This window comes from Monodon monoceros, unplaced genomic scaffold, assembly GCF_005190385.1.
Source record: "Monodon monoceros isolate NGI ecotype Baffin Bay Population unplaced genomic scaffold, NGI_Narwhal_1 Super_Scaffold_5, whole genome shotgun sequence".
Lineage (NCBI taxonomy): Eukaryota > Metazoa > Chordata > Mammalia > Artiodactyla > Monodontidae > Monodon > Monodon monoceros.
The window spans coordinates 102,515,309-102,532,238 of record NW_021703782.1 but is presented as its reverse complement, the minus strand read 5'-3'; the positions used below and the strand labels follow the sequence as shown (position 1 = coordinate 102,532,238).

Sequence of the window (16,930 nt, the reverse complement as noted above, 5' to 3'; positions counted from 1 at the left end):
CCCAGCCCTAGGTAATAGCTCATCTGCTTTCTGTCTCTACAGATATGCATGTTCTGGACATTTCATACAATAGGAATCATACAATATGTCTGTTGTGACTGGCTTCTTTAACTTACAGTATTTTCATAATATTTCATCCTTGTAGCATGTATTGATACTTCATTTTTTATGGTTGAATAGTATTCCATTGTATGAATATATCACATTTTATTTACCCATTCATTAGTTAATGGACATTTGGATTGTTTTCACTTTTTGACCATTATGAATAGTGCTGCTGTGAACATTTGTGTACAGGTTTTTGTGTGGACATATATTGTCATTTCTCTTGGGTATATATATACCTAGGAGTAGAATTGCTGAGTCATGTGGTAACTCTCTATGTTTAACTTTTTGAGGAACTGCCAGACCGGTTTACAAAGTGGCTGGGTCACTAGTAGTGTATAAAGATTTTAGTTTCTGCACACCCTTGCCAACATTTATCATTTGGCTTTTTGATTATAGCCATCCTGGTGGGTGTGAGTTGGTGTCTCATTGTCTTAACTGATGGATTCCTTATTGGTTAAGAACTAATGCAACTACAGAAATGTTTAAATGTAACTATTAAAACATTTGACACACTTCTTTATGCACTGGATTTGGGCAGTAATTGGGATAGTTGTGTGTTTAACTATTGGAAGGTCCCTTTTAGAGGCTCTCCCTGAGGCTGTTACTGTCATTTGCTTTTGGTCCTAATTCCTGCTTATTTGTTTTCCTTAAAACCTGAAACATTAGACATAGTAAAGTGTGTCTTTTTTGTTAGATCAAAAATGTATTAATTTTTCTCCAGTAATTTTCTCTCGTTGTATTTAACGTTAAAAAAAAGTTTCTAGAGGTGTCAGAACCCAAAGATATAATCCCTGGGGCCCTGTATAGAATTATTCCTGGTAGTGATTTCCAGTGGAGTTAAAGACTTAATTTTAAAAATGAACAGATACTAAAGTTGGCCTTATGGTTCAGTGAGTGATTTGGAGAATTACCATTCAACCTTTAGAATAGATGATAAGACACTGTTGATGGTTTAAAGCTTCTCACCAGCATCAGATGTTTTGAGTTGCCCCCTTTTGAAAGAGTGAGTTTGTTCTGAATTTGAACCCACTGGTGGGCCAGCTTTGGAGAGGCAGAAAAGAGAAAAGGACTTCTTGAGTTAAGTTTACTCCCTTGGATCTTCTTGCTCACATTTTCATTTTGTGGTGTTTTGTAAGGCAGATGCAAGTTCTCTCTGCTGTTTCACCTGATGATTCAAGAGCAGGACTTTGCTCCCTACCATACAGAGTTTGGAATGTCACAGATATATAATTGCTTCTCTCCCTTTGGATTCCTTCGTCTTCCTTGACTTAGAAATGGCCACTTGGGGCCAGGCCTCTGGAATTCAAGAATCAACAAATCTAAGGGAATTGACCCTCTGTAAAATTTGAAGTTCTCCATTTCAAATTCTTTGAAGAGTAATGAGAACACTGCAAATGGTATACTGCCATAGTTATTGACTTTGAAAACTCGTTGTTGATTTTTCCACCAAAAATATTTCTGTGCAAAAATTTTTCCAGGTCTTCTACCCTGCTGTGTATACACTGAACTTCATTTTCTTATATAATCAATAATATGTAATCGATCAGCAGGTGCTAATTGGATACCAGCTGAATGCATACACTTGGTGCTGTAATTCAGAGGTAGTATTGAAAGAGACCATTCTGTATGATGGTGGAAATTCTTTAAACAGCTATGGGCAAAGTAGCTTGAAAACAAGGGATTATTTTACTCGGTAGTAGATAGGTGATTATTTATGATGCATTTCTTTGGAGCAGGTGTTCCATTTGAGATGTTTTTGCTTTACATATTTACTATAACTGTGGAAAGGTAGGGGAAAATATACTATATAGGAGAAATATTTCACAAAGTATGTTGCTTGCTGCACCTGTGGCAAGGATTCAGCAGACAGAATGTAACTTCTTCGTGACCAGAGACTCTTGAATCAGAGAGAGGTAAGAGCTAGGGATAATTATGCTGGATAGAAATAAATGTTTGGTGACTTTCAACTATAGAGGTGGAATTAAAAGGAAGGTGTTATTGCTGATATATTCGGCATCATGATATCAAAGAGAAAAATAGACTTCTTTATCTCTTATCAAATTGAATTGCCTTTGCTAACTTGGGACTCAGGGACATAATTTAAGGTACTAAAAAATGCTTCCTTTATGTAGGTTGTCTTTTTTGTTACTCAAGCCAAGACTTGGAATGTCATAGCTCCTTGGGAAAAGAAATAAAAGAAGCTCTTTTATTACTTACTGATTTCATTCCATTCTAGAAATCGTATTTTGTAAAAATTTTGAATCATAAAAACATTGAACGGTGGCTTTCAGGAGAAGATGGGAACCCACACCCTCCACCCCGGCTGCTTTAATTTCACTGTCAGAAGTGAGGCTCTGCGTCTCAAATCCAGGAGGTCATCTGTGGGTAGAGACTGGCAAGCTCTTGAACAATGGATTTCTACTTTTCTTGTGTATAGGTTAGAGAAATTATAAGAAATGAAATATAGGACTGTTACTGGATGGTAGCTTAGAATCTTATAAGTTTTGCCTTGGCAGGTAATTTGGCATAAATTGTTAATGTAAATCTGGGTTAGTGGTGAAGACGTTATTTTAGTAAAAAAGATAAACTGCTGATTAATTCAGCATAGAACTCAATTACAAATTGAAAGTGTCTCTGCGGGACTCCCGGACCCTAAAGACAGCAGATGTTGAATTGATACTCCAGCATATTTCACAGTGGTATGAAATATTAACATGGTTTATTATACTTGTGTGGTGTGCAGTATTAGAAAGGGGGAGGTAGTGGGCATGTGGGTGTGCAAAGCAGCCACACATTATACATTCGCTAATGTACACTGAAGTGTGATTAAGGATTTTGGGAAGTTTTGTCTTCTTATTTTTAAAAAATCAAATAGCTCTGTGGAAAAATTAAGTTTAAAATAACATTTGGGGCTAAATATTTAAATGTGGTACCTATGTATGTTTACATTGTACATGTAAATGAACATAAATATGGTAAACTTACTGACACAGGATATTTAAATGTTAAATGGGACCACTGCCTACAAGAGTAGGGGAACTTGAGGGCTTGAACTGTATTTTAATGAGTTAATTGTAAGCTTTCATGGGCTGCTGTACTGTTTTTACCTTCTGATCTAAAACATACGGTAATTTTAAAATGCCCCTATAATTTTCACAGGCAGAGAAGTTTCATTTCTAGCCAAAAAAAAAAAAAAAAAAGCTTTTATAAGGTTTTCATATATCTGGCATCAACTCAAGGGGGGAAAAGTCAGCAAATTTTATGTATCGGAAGACCTGAATAAATGGAGCTGCCAATATTTGAAGAGATTGACAATTCTTAAGAGGTATGAGAAAGTTGGCTTAGATGAGATATTTCAAAGCCATTACTACTATTATGACAGTTATGTTTTTTGCATCTCAGCCTGTATCAAGTCTAGGTTTTGCTAACCGAAGTAAAAACAGTTCCAGAAATAGCCAAATGATTACAGTAAGAACAAATGTACCTTGGATACCTCTGCTGTTTTGAAGGCTTTTTTAAAAAGGTGCTTTCTCAAAGACTTCTGAGACACATAAAAGTTGGCAAAGGCAAAAGCAGTGGGCAAAGAAACCAGAAGTTTCTTGGTACCTACACCACCGGAAGAACATCTTCTATATCCCCATTAGAGTCGCCATTAAGGCTTCTGTAAACTATTGAGAGATGGTGGTCATTCTGAGATGTGAAGGGCGGCCTTGAGATCCATTCACCTGAGTTCTATTTATCTCCAACCAGGTGCCAAGCTCTGTGATTATGAGGCAGGGCCCTTTCTTAGTGACATTTACAGCCTAGGGGGGTGGTGGACAGGCCCACAAACAGTACTGAAAGTACGAGAATGCTGCATATAAGGGGGGTGTAGTGGTCACGATCAGAGGAATTGGTGAAATCTGTCTGGGGAACTTTAAGGTGGCCTCAAAGAGTATGTGACTCCTCACTTGAAATTCTTTTTGTCTTGGGGTTTGACGAAGGGGTGGGGTAGGGAGACTGAAGAGGAGAGGAAGCTATTCCAGAAGAGGGGCATCACCACATACAAAGGTGTGAGGACTCCTGCTCTAACTTTCTCTCAGTTGTGTAATCCTGGAAGTTTGGGCAGCTGAACATGTTTGGAAATAGGAAAACAGAACTCCAGACAGTGTCTAAAGTTGTCTGAGTGGTCATTTCCCAAGTCAGTGTGGGCTTTTAATTAGCATCCGCTCTTCAGTGTGGGATAAGGCCGCGCTTAGCATCCCTGTCCCGGCGTGTGAATATTAGTTTAGAAAGCTGCCACGTTCCATTAGAGGTGGTTGTGTTTCGGCAGTGGGTGCAGGAGCTGTGTAGACTTTTCAAATGTCCTTTGAGATTTACGTTACAATGTAATTGGGAGATGCTGGTACTTAGTGTATTGTGCATGGCAGAATGTGAGATTACCTGCTGTAATGAGACCCCAGCAGCATACCTCAGGAAGGTAGTTAAAGTTTTAACCTTAACAGATAATGTTACTTGCTGGTTTCTGTGAGGTAATTTATACCACTCTCCCCTAACCCTGAAATTGTGCAGAAACAAAATTTTTTAAAAATGATATGAAGTTGTGCTAAATAGATACTTTAAAATTCCACCTAGTATTACAGATTTTTGAAAATATTTGCAATGAACATTGTATCTGTAGAACACAATCACACTCATAGTCGTCACCCTGTCATAATGTTGGAATATGTTTTTTTCTAAAATCAGAACTGTGGTGATATTGGAATGCTGAAAAGACTTAAGGACTCATTAACTTTGATTCCTTGACAAATATATTAGTTTCTTTTAACTCAGATAAATTGAATTGGGGTGGTAGAGGAATAAGAACAGGGCATGGTGGAAAGTGTATGCATGGACTTGGAAGCGGTTTAGGTTGAAGATTGATTTTTGCTTCTTCTGTAACACCTGTAGCCCCAGTTTGTAAAATATAAAACTCATTTGTAAAATGGGCTTAAAGTCAGTACCTGAAGGAATTGTTAGGAGGACCATATTTGTAAATTGCAGTCAGGCTTAACAAAAGTTTGCTCTCTTATCCTCTGACTACTTCTTGCCCCAAAATGTTAAAAGAAAATTAAAATGCCTTTTCTTAGTCTGTTTCAGTTAAGATTTACAATCAACAAATGGCCTGATGGGAAAATTAAGTTAAATGGTATCTTTTTTATTGACATACAAGGTGGTTAAAAAACAATTTGACTCATTCTGTTTGCTGAGGGGTTTATGCATGGGTTTTTTTTTGTTTTTTTTCCGGTACGCGGGCCTCTCACTGTTGTGGCCTCTCCCGTTGCGGAGCACAGGCTCCGGACGCCCAGGCTCAGCGGCCATGGCTCACGGGCCTAGCTGCTCTGCGGCATGTGGGATCTTCCCGGACCGGGGCACGAACCCGTGTGCCCTGCAGCGGCAGGTGGACTCTCAACCACTGCGCCACCAGGGAAGTCCTATGCATATATTTTAGGGAGATATAAACATTTTTTTTTTGCGGTACGCGGGCCTCTCACTGCTGTGGCCTCTCCCATTGTGGAGCACAGGCTCCATACGCGCAGGCCCAGCGGCCATGGCTCACGGGCCCAGCCGCTCCGCAGCATGTGGGATCTTCCCGGACCAGGGCATGAACCCGCGTCCCCTGCATCGGCAGGCGGACTCCCAACCACTGCGCCACCAGGGAAGCCCCCAATATAAACATTTGAATGTAGTACTGATACAGTGAATTTGATAGGCTTTTTGCTTTGGGATTTGATGAATGTACATTCTGTATTAGAAAAATTCATCAGGATGTTCTTAACAAGCCAGATGAATAATGGAATGATAGAGTAGCATTATTTAAGCAATATGTTTGCAACTTTGAAGAATTTTAGAGGTACTTTAAAAAGATAAACCCTTGAGTGATTAACCAGTTATATCTAAGGACTAGACAAGTATCATTACTGTTTTTGGATGCTAATTGTTTGGAGGTTCTGCTGTCTTGAGTGAAAAATCCATGGGCTCTGGAGTTAGACAAAACTATGTTGAACCTCAGGCCTTCTAGCTGTTGGCCATATGCCTTTGGGTTAGTCATTTTCCCTCTCTGAGCCTTGGTTTCCTGGATTTGTAAAATGGGTGTAAGGGGTAGTACCTACCTTAAAGGGTAATTTGGAAGAGTAAGTGGAAGAATGTACTCAGCACAGTGCCTGCAAACAGTAAATGTAAGTTATCTTCTCTCCTCCTTTTAGAGTAGAATTTCTAGTGAAGTATAATAAGCGAAAACGTGCCACTTAGTACACGTCTTATTGACACGGCAGTGAAGTTTATGGAAGACGCTCATGTGAGCAGTGTTATGGCGTCATTTTGAATTTTATTTGCAGTAAAATTGCTTGTTTCATAATTGATTTGCTTTGAACTAGAGGTTGAAAAAACAAAGTACTGAGTTATTATTGGTTGCCCACTGCATTGGTAGTTAAGTTTTTGTTTGTTTTTTTTTGCGGTACGCGGGACTCTCACTGTTGTGGCCTGTTCCGTTGTGGAGCACAGACTCCGGACGCTCAGGCTCAGCGGTCATGGCTCACGGGCCCAGCCGCTCTGCGGCATGTGGGATCTTCCCGGACCGGGGCACAAACCCGTGTCCCCTGCATCGGCAGGCAGACTCTCAACCACTGCGCCACCAGGGAATCCCAGGGTTAAGCTTTTGATAACTGTTTGTGTAAGTTAGAAAGAGGGGTAGAATCCAATCAGGTTAACATTCATCATGGGTTTCCTACATACCAGGCGCTGTGCTAGCAGTGTCTCCTGTGCAAAGAGTCTTCTAATCCTCATAACTGCCCTAGTGCTCGATGGTTTTAGGCCTCTTTTGCAGCTGAGGAAATTGGGACTTAAAAATGTTGAGTGACTTTACCGCCGGGGTAACATAGCTGTAAGTAACAAGACTAGATTCATACCTGGATCTCCTGGATCTTAATTCTCTTGCCTCTGCCTCTTCCCTCCTCCTCCCCAGCCCCCATCACCATGATCAGTATGGCAGATATATCCATCGGCTCCAGAAGTTTCCTTATGCCCTTTTGGAAGGCTCCCTCTTCCCCCAAAGAACCTTAAGTAACAGTGTATCTGAAGGCCATGTGTACCTGGGGTCCCAGGAAAAGGCGGTTGCAGAGGCCTCATGGAACGGTATCTGAGTTGGTAGCACCTCATGATCGGACTCACCTGCCCCATCCTGTCTCTGCTTGTCTGCTTTACTTAGGCCTGTCTGCTTCCGCTTCCTCAGAACTGTACCTTGCACATGGCCAAACCCTCGTGACCATGAATCTCCCTTAGAGCTTCCTTCTTTACAGTCTTTTGGCTCTTGCCCCCGTAGGTAACTACTCCCTTATACTCTTTCTACTACACTCCAGAGGCCAGACAGGAGTATTTTGAAAGCCCTGCCACCAGTGAAGTGGCATTTACAGGTTGGCTCCAGCCCAGGTCATTTTTTCCAGAACAACCTCAGTATACTTTCATTGGCTTTGCCTTTATCTTGTGCCTTTTTGGTGACACCCTTTAGAGTTCCTGCTGCAGAATATATAATTAAGTTAATCATTGTCTCCCATCAACCCGCCAGAAAAACAGCTGCCAAGAAGTTACAAAAGGCCTTTCTATGAAGGCTGAGTTTGTTTAGAGTTTGGTCAGTGTTCATGACTGATGCTGAAAGTCCAGGTGGCACTCTCTGCTTCTCCCTCTCCTGCACGCCCCCCTGCCTGCTGCTTCCTCCTCTCCCACATTCACCTCCCAGTCCTGCTGTTGGTCCTCCCCCGCCAGCCCAGGCCCACCATCACCGGCACTCCCACCATCACCGGCACTCGCTGGGAATACTATCTCCTGCTTTCCTGTGCCTGCCTTTGGCCTCTCCTCCCCCACTGCTTCCAGGCTGCAGTTTCAAAAAGCACACATCTAACTACATCATTTGCCAACTTAAAATTTTCCATGTCTTCCCACTAGTGTGAAGGGTCAGCTCTCTGCATGGCCTGTGAGGCTGTCTGGGATTCAGCCGTGCCGAACTAGCTACCTGACCACACCCTTTCTCCTTCCCATTTTCATAGCTTTATTTCTGCCATCACTTCTGCACCTTGTCTTGGCTGCCATTTACGTAAGTGTCAAGATTCAGCCCAGTCTTTATCACCCGAGCCCCGTGAGACCTCTGTACGCTCGTAGTTCCATTGTCAGCCTTGCCTCTTAAGGACTCTTACCATATTGTACTTGTTTCCCTCTGGACTCTACACTCTTTGTGGGCAGGATCTGTATCTGTTCAGGACTTATTGCCAGTGTTTGTCATAGTGTCCGTGGAGTGTATTAGTATCAGAGCAGAGCATTAGTAAATGTTTGCTGAACTAAGCTGACCTGTACATTTGTTTCATGGGTTTTGCATCATTTGAAATTTGCCTCATTTTTAGCCATCTTTTTTTTTTTTTTTAGCCATCTTTAAATGTCCTAGAACAAGGGTGCTCTGTACTTCCTTGGATCTCCTTCCAGTCCTTCCTGATCCCTGTGGGGCTGTAGAAGCAGGATCATACAGTGTAACAGCCCCTGTAGCCTCCCCACGCACCCTACACTCGGCACAGGTTTCCTACCCTACAGGCTTTGGAGGTAGATAGGCTCGATGTGAACGTGGCTATTTTTTACCTTTGTTGTGACCAATTTACTTCATTTCTCCCCCGCCCACCTCTTTTCAGGCCATAGCCCTTGCAACATCTCCAGGAGTTTATCGGCAGAGTTATCACTGACCGCATTGTTTTATGGAGAGAGAAATATTATTAAGATCTTATTACTACCTGGGGCGGCTTGGTTTTCATTCGGAGGATTGTTGAACATATTTCTCACTCTTTCTTTAAACCCAGTCTTTCTTGTATTTTGTTTTTTTTCTCTGATTATATTTGATTCAGTGCAGCCTTGGAAATATATATTTGTATACACATATGCTGTGAATGCTGATTTCTTCTCCTTGTGGAAAGCAATATGTTCCCATCTCTCTTGGTCCTTTTCCCTCTGGAAGCCTAGGTGTTTTTCCTTCCATTTGCTGTCTCAGAATCCAGCAAAACCTCTTGCCCACCACCTTTTTTCCTGTGGTGGGATAGGCTTTGGTGGTGCCAGGCACTAACTTGGCACAGATCCTTGAGTCCCACTTACACACAGCTGTGTGCCTTGATTGCACCAGCCAAACCATTCTTGCCCCTTAGTTGCCTCTGTGGTACAGGTGGAGATAATGAGGATTAAATAAGTAACATAAGTGTTTGGCTCAGACCCAGGGATGTGGTGGGTGCCATGTTAGTTCTCTCGCACCCTTACCTCTTTCCTTCTAACCCTTGAACTTGCTGCCACTTCTCTTTGTCAAGTCTGTGTGTCAGGGGCATTCCCTTCCCTTTATTCCTCCCAACAGCCCTTGGACAGAGGCATTATCCCCATTCTGATGGCCCCCTATGGCTCAGAGAGAGTTAAGCACTGTGTTCATTAGTGACCCAGTTCTTCCAGGCTTCTCTTGTTCTGGGATGGCCTTTCCTGGCCCATTGTGGTTGTGCAGCCTTTCATATCTCTCCTAGCCTGGGTTGTGCTCAGGCTTTTGCATCATTCAGTGATCTGGGACAGGCCAAGTTGGCAGGGACTTGGTTGGCAGTTCCTTGAATATGAACTCCCCTTCCCATCCCGGCTGCAAACCTCTTAAATCACTCCTGCACCCTCAGCCGGCTTGTCCTTCATTATTTGCATCATCCGGATCTTGGATGCCACAAAAGCTTCTGAGGGAAGAAATGGCAGCACCATCTAGACGTTAAAGGCACAGTCACTAACTCACCCCCCACTCTGGACACACTTAGCACCCGCTGCAGCTCAGTTACACCTGACAATTCAGGTGTTTACACAGGCAGACCGCGTTAACCCAAACAGCTCAAGCCAAAAACAAAACTCAGACACCTTTGCTTTTGTCACACAGTCCACTCTGAAAAAAAAATTAAATTAACTTTTTCCACTGTAAAATATGTGGCTAATACATCAGGTCTGTTGCATGGTACAGGAAGCACACTGCTTTTGGGGGGACTGTTTTAAACACTTTTTTGAGCTGTTTAAATTTTATTCAACCATCAGCCATGAATGACTCCTTCAGGCCACATCAGTGGCATAGTCAGAACCTCAGCTTGTCAACAGGCCACTGCAGAACATTGTGTTTAAACCTCTTCCTTTTGTGTGTTTAACTGTCTTTGAATCCTCTTGCTCCCTGGTCCCCAGTTGGGACTGGTGCAGTTAGGGAATTAGCCCATTTTGGTATTGATCTGTTTCATAATTAATTTCATGCTTTAGTTTGGCAAAGCCATGAATGCATTTGAAGTTGATGTTTCATTTTTTTCATTTGTCGACATTCATGCCAAGCACTGTGCTAGCTGCCTGGGATGGAAATGGCATGATTTTGGTCCTCTTTTTAGAGTCCAGACTCTTGTCACACCCAGACTTTAATCTGTTCTGCTGCAGATCATCAGAGCAATAGCTTTTTTTTGCTGTTTCAAATCAGAGTGACAAAAGATTATGCAGATTTTTTCCAAGATGAATTTGGACTGCTTCAATTCTTATTGAGTAAGATCGTTAGTTTTTAGTAAAGGAGCAAACTGTTGTGAACTAAATGATCCTTGTAGATTTAACTGCAAATAGGAAAATTGTTGAAAATTGTGAGAGAGTTCAGCTATGATGCCACCCACATCCTTATTCCCCTCGAGCAAAGGTAGGAGAGCCACTGTCCCCTGACTCTTGCCTTGCCGGTGGGACAGAAAGCAAAGGGGTGCCTCTGAAATGCCCTGAAGAACAATAGAGCCAGGGGAGCTCCCTTCTTTATGAAGAAGGCTGAATATTTCTTTCTTTTTCAACCGCCTTAACGTTAGCGCCTCAGCCACATAAATGGAATGTATTTTCCAGCAAATAACCAATTTTATTTTAACTTCCTTAAAAAATTTTAGTTACAAATCTATTGTTTCAAACGACTTGCCATATACGTGTATTTTCAGATTCCAAAGCTGTATTTTAAATAGTATGTTAGGTTTTTAGTCAAATGCATATTTAATATTTCGCCTGCCCCCAATGTAAGTAAAGCACTGTTCAGAAAGTAGAACTGAACAGTAGAATGTCGAGGGTTTATTTAAAGAGTGTTAATTTGATGCTGAACTGTCCAGGGTGCCCATTGGCTGGAGCACCTACATTTTACTCTGGTGACATTCCCAATCTAAAAATCACTTAAGTGAGAAGAGAAATTTGATTGTAGCTGTAGACAAGAATAATGTGGAAAAGTTTCTTTGCAGCACTACTTTGGACCTGCACCATAGCGGATGCTGAGGTAATCTGTCAGTTTGTGAGTGTCTACAAAATGCAACTCTCTAGATAACAGGTTTAAAGTAAAGATTTAATACAGCCTCCATCTCCTGTGATGTTGCAGTGACAGTTTAAAACTCATTCTCTGAATCTCAGCAGACTTTATAGCTAGCAGTGGGCCAATATAAAGTTTAATAGCATTACAACACATAAATCATCTTTTAAAGATGCTACTAGTAGCTGCAATATTAAATGCAGACAATCGCCTGTGTTATAAATAATTTATCAAACACCGTTTCAGATTAGCCTTCCATGCTGAGTTATTTATTTTAGCCTTTTCTGTACGATTCCTAAGGCACTTTTTGAAAGATCCATTACTGGTCAGTTTAATGAACTTGGGGGTCTGTTTTGTCCCCTCAAGCACTTGGGTACAGCTGTGGTGACCATTACATGGCCGACATGGACCGCTTTTTGCCTTTTACAAGTGCTGCCCATTTGTCATGTAGCGGTAAACGGAGCTGCACATTGGAGTCCGGGGACACATTGTGCGATGCAGTGATGGAGACAAACAGATAGCTCTATAAAGTGCTGCTTGTCACAGCTGACTTGTAGTACAAGTAGTACATCACTCTTATTGTAATCTCATTTAAGAAGCAGGGGCGGCCCGGGGGACTGATATTCCCAGTTAGTTTGGTCTTCGTAGCCATAAAGCAGGAAGTGCTCCTTTTATATTCTCTGAACTTTTAGGGGGTGTGCTCTTTGCTTGGATTAATTATTATAGGAGCTTCTCCACAGCACTGTGTGAAGATTTGTCAGCAGGTTTGTTTGGACCTCCTTCTCCTGGCCTGGGGTTTGGTACAGGCAGTCACTCCTTAGAGATAAATTGTGTTTCTAGGAGCCCTCTGGATTGCTGTATTAATAAATAAGTTACCATTTTTTAAGTAATAGCTATATGCCAGACCCTATAGTAGGTGCTTTCTATACTGCATTTCTATATTACAGAGGAAGAGCATGAACTCAGAGAGGTGAAATGACTTGCCCAAGGTTGCACAGCTGTAAGTAAGTAGGAAACTGGAGATTCAAACCCAGTCTGTCTGCTTCCACATCTGCCAGATGACCTTGAACCTGGGTTGCCCAATTAACTTTCGAGCACCAGGATCATGGTGATCTTTTGGCTGAGCAGCTCAAAGTAAAAGGAAGCTGCCATTGGCGTGGAGAGCCTTTTTTAAAAAAAAATCATTAATTTATTTATTTTAATAGCCTGGATGAGTCTGGCTGCTCTGTCTACACATTGAATCCAAGTTCCCTTGTGACTAGCAACGTAAATCCATGAGCAGCTGGCCAGGGGAGCATGCTGGCCCGGCAGTGGGAGAGAGCCTTACAGCTGGGGTCACAGGCTCTGCAGGGCCCTCGTCAGAGCCCCTCTGTAGCAGCTGTCCCCAGGCGGATGCTGCTCAGAACTTATTAGGTCACTTTGCCTCTTCCAGAAAAGGGAGATGCAATTTCCTCATGAAGAATGAATCCTAAAGGAAGAAACAATGCTTCTGCATTTATTGTAAGCCAGAGACAGATAAAAATGTGGTGTTTTCCCCACCTCTTGCTTTTAGTTTATGGTTTTTCTCAGTAGTTTTCCTAAATATTTTGTAGCACGTGTTAAAGACAAGACTTGCTTAATTATGAAATTCACTATAAAGAAAACACAGTATGAATATGCCCAGTAGCATATTTGCATATGTGTCTAGAATTCTGGGTATGGAAATACTGTGGTAAAAGACCATATTTGTCATATGATACAATTCCTGGCACATAGTAGGTGTCTGTAAATATTTGTTGAAGACATTAACTATGTAAGTAATGGGCAGACAAAAGAGCCTTGGTAATTTTTCACTCTGCCTTTTGAGGGTTTTTGGTGGAGGTGAGGAATATGTGAAATAAGACTTTGGATCTTAATATTGATTTCTGCCATATCACATTGTAGAAATGTTTAAGTGGTGGTCTGTGGGCAGTTTGGGAAACAGTGCTTCCCCCTGCCATGGAAATGACCATCAGAGGGACTGCTAGCTGGCTCAAAGAGAAGTTGGCAACCACCATCTTTCTCTTAAACTTGCTCAGGTTCTGAAGATCCTTGCTGATGGGGGAATGACACCCTGAATCAAGGGACTGCTGTCCACTGTCCCCAACTTGCTCAGGAGCCCCCAGCTCAGAGCTGAGACAGATTACTTATGAGCTGGTGTGGTGCTGTGGCATTCTGGCTCTGGAGCCCAGTGGGCCTGTTTTAGCTATTTATTAGCTATGTGACCTTGGGCAAGTCATTGACACTCTCTCAGCCTTAGTTTTTGACAGTACCAACCTCAGAAGATGGTCAAGGGCAGGGGTAAAAATGATGATGATCATCAAAGTGCCTAACTCAGTATTTGGCACATTATAGTAGGTGCTTAATAAAATGTAAGCTTTATTCCATTTCATAACATCTTCAGTCCTGTGTGTATGAGAGGTGGGTAGGACTGGGGAAAGAAAATCAGAGACCTGTGATATTGCCTTCCTTAATGAATTATCTTCCCTGGAATTGGGGGTGGGGGGTGGGAGGAATTTAAACGGTATATTTCTCCAATTTTTATTTATTTTTATTTTATTATTATTAAATTTATTATTTATGGCTGTGTTGGGTCTTCGTTTCTGTGCGAGGGCTTTCTCTAGTTGTGGCAAGCGGGGGCCACTCTTCATCGCGGCGCGCGGGCCTCTCACTATCGCAGCCTCTCTTGTTGCAGAGCACAGGCTCCAGACACACAGGCTCAGTAATTGTGGCTCACGGGCCCAGTTGCTCCACGGCATGTGGGATCTTCCCAGACCAGGGCTCGAACCCGTGTCCCCTGCATTGGCAGGCAGATTCTCAACCACTGAGCCACCAGGGAAGCCCCTTCTCCAATTTTTAAAAGCATTACACTTAAATAATAGCACACATGATAATTTTATGAGTAACTCAGGCTATATGTAATATATTTTACACATTTTTAAGTTTTATGTTTATCTACTCACATTAAAGAATATTTGCAAAATAGAGGAAGATTCACCTGTAATCTCAGCATTGTCAGCATCCTGGTATCAGTGGATTGTAATGGATTGATGTCAGGTATGCACGCCTAATATAATGTGTATATTTCAGTTTCTTGTAAGTCTTCCCCCATCTCCATCCCCAAATATAAAATAATTTGGGAAATTTAAATGTGCAGTACTCAGTGCTGCCAGTAGCATTTGTGACATCCACTTGGTACTATTGGCTGGCTCAAGGCATCAGCAGCAGTGATGACAAAGCAAAATAATAAAACAGCAGAGAAGAGAAGAGGAGATGTAGGTCAGGAGCAGAGGTATAAGCAAGATGCTCTGATACACAGGACGCCCCCGCCAACCCCGCCCCACGGGTTATTTATTAACAGGCGCAAGTTGGAATGGTTTGGCATTTGTTTAGTTAGTGGTTGGTTTTTGCCGTCTCTGTGGTAGCAGCAGCAGCGGCAGCGGCCATCTCCTGCTCTAAGGTGCTTTATTTGCTACCACCTTCACTGGTTCTGGTAAGGCTTTTGGCCTCCTTAGGCTTGGGAATCCCAGGAGAGAACTTCTGATTAGAGGATCATGTTTGAATGAACTCTGTGGGGCTGTATGTGCACAAGAGAATAACTGGTTCCGTTGACCCCACATAGGTGCCACTCAGGAAGTGGAAAAACCTGGTGGGATGAAGGTCAGAATAACCCCCCCAGCCCCTGCTGCTGGGTTGCTGAGGATCCCATTTCCAACAGGGCCTTCTCTATCCTTCTCTGAGTCTGAAGAGGGCGCTCATGTCACTGGAATCCCACTTACTGGCTTAGGGCCGGCAGAGGAGCAGGAGCTCTGAGAGCTCTCTCCCATCTTCTCAGGGCTTGAAGACAGTGGACCTGCTCTTTGATCTCAGGCTGGAATTTTGGGCAGGGCATCCGTGTTTCTCCAAGGATGTTACTTGGATGAGCTCTTTACTTCAGCTTGCATGTTTATGGACTCTCATGTCCTGGTGTACGGGGAAAGTGGGCTACAGCTCAAGTTAAAGTCTCTTCTTTGGGAGTTTGGTTCATTTTTTGTCCTTGTTACATAGAGAGCTTGAACTTGGTGTTCCCCAGGTCCTGCCCTGCTGCCTCTGGCGCCTGCCTTCTGTTTCACTGCCCTGTTTTCTGAGTGCCTGGTGTGCAACCTGTCCTTCAGCCCTCCCTGAAGCTTTACGGACCCCAGCCAGTGTTCTCACAGCTTCTTCTCAGTTATCCGTTAGCCCTTATTACACTGCACTGTAGTTAACCTGAGTCTGATGCTTCTTGGTAAGAAATAGATTAATCTACTTTTCCACCAGTAATTGTTGGAGACTTAGACTTGCTCTTAAAGGAAAAGTAAGAGAGTGATTCAAAGAAAGGAATCACTTCAGTGAACATGCAGACTCATTAGTGGGAGGGGATAGATTCTTTTGGGCAAGAGGTCCCACCCTTGGCTCTGCCGACATTTCCCCAGGGCTGTGTTTTGGTGTTAGTTTTTTCCCCATGATACTGACTTTCTTCATTATGTTACCAGGAAGCAGATTCCAGCCATTTTTGGACATTTTTGATCAGGGGCCTGCAAACTACACCCCATGGGCCAAATCCAGCCCAGCGCCCATTTTTGTTTTACAAAGTTTTATTGGTACAAGCCACGCCCACTTGTTTGCGTATTGTCTGTGGCTGTTTTGTGCTACCATGACTGAGTTGAGTAGTTATGACGGAGACTGTGTATCTACAAAGTCTAAAATATTTACTACCTGGCCCTTTGTTAAAAGTTTCCCAACCCCTGTTTTAGATGATAAATTGCCCTGTCAGCTCACAGTTCTCAGTTATGTGGTGAGCGTCTGACGTTTGCAGTTTGTTTAGGAGGGAGTGTGTGCATAAGGAGCTTGAAAGGCCTGCGTCTCTCACTTACCAGCTGATAAACCTTGGGCAGATATTGAGGTACTTTGAGACCTTTCCTTCATTTATAAAACAGGCACTGAAAACAATGCCTGCCTCACAGGTTGGCTTTCTTTTTTTTTCCTTTTCCTTTTCTCTTACTGCTTGTGAAGGCACTCTGTGGACATCAGAACAGGCCCTCCATTTGACTGTGGACACTATTGTTGCTCTTTTCTTTCTCAGGAGGAGGATGCCAAGAAACTGGTGAGTGAAGCCATAGCAGCTGGCATCTTCAATGACCTGGGGTCTGGAAGTAACATTGATCTCTGTGTCATCAGCAAGAGCAAGCTGGATTTTCTCCGCCCGTACTCAGTGCCTAATAAGAAGGGGACCAGGTAAGTGAAGGAGATTCTTCCTGTGGCCACCCTTGTTATATTCATGGCATCTGGACAGGGTTTTCTTGATTCTTACCCACGTTAAGTAAAGCCAGAGTCCCCAAGCCAGCTTTATTCAAGAGACCTTTGAATCATTATTTGTTTTATGATTGTGGGCTGCTGTCAGGTGTAGAAAAGTGATACAATTTGTAA

General features: G+C 42.7%; 1 protein-coding gene across 1 annotated transcript in view; it reads left to right on the top strand.

Moving 5' to 3' along the window:
* Window positions 1-16,930, top strand: part of PSMB7 (proteasome subunit beta 7) — a 58,595-nt gene that overhangs the window by 39,046 nt on the left and 2,619 nt on the right. Inside the window, exon 7 of the mRNA XM_029203706.1 lies at window positions 16,587-16,738. Coding sequence (XP_029059539.1) covers window positions 16,587-16,738 — 152 coding nt within the window. The remainder of the gene's footprint in view (window positions 1-16,586; window positions 16,739-16,930) is intronic.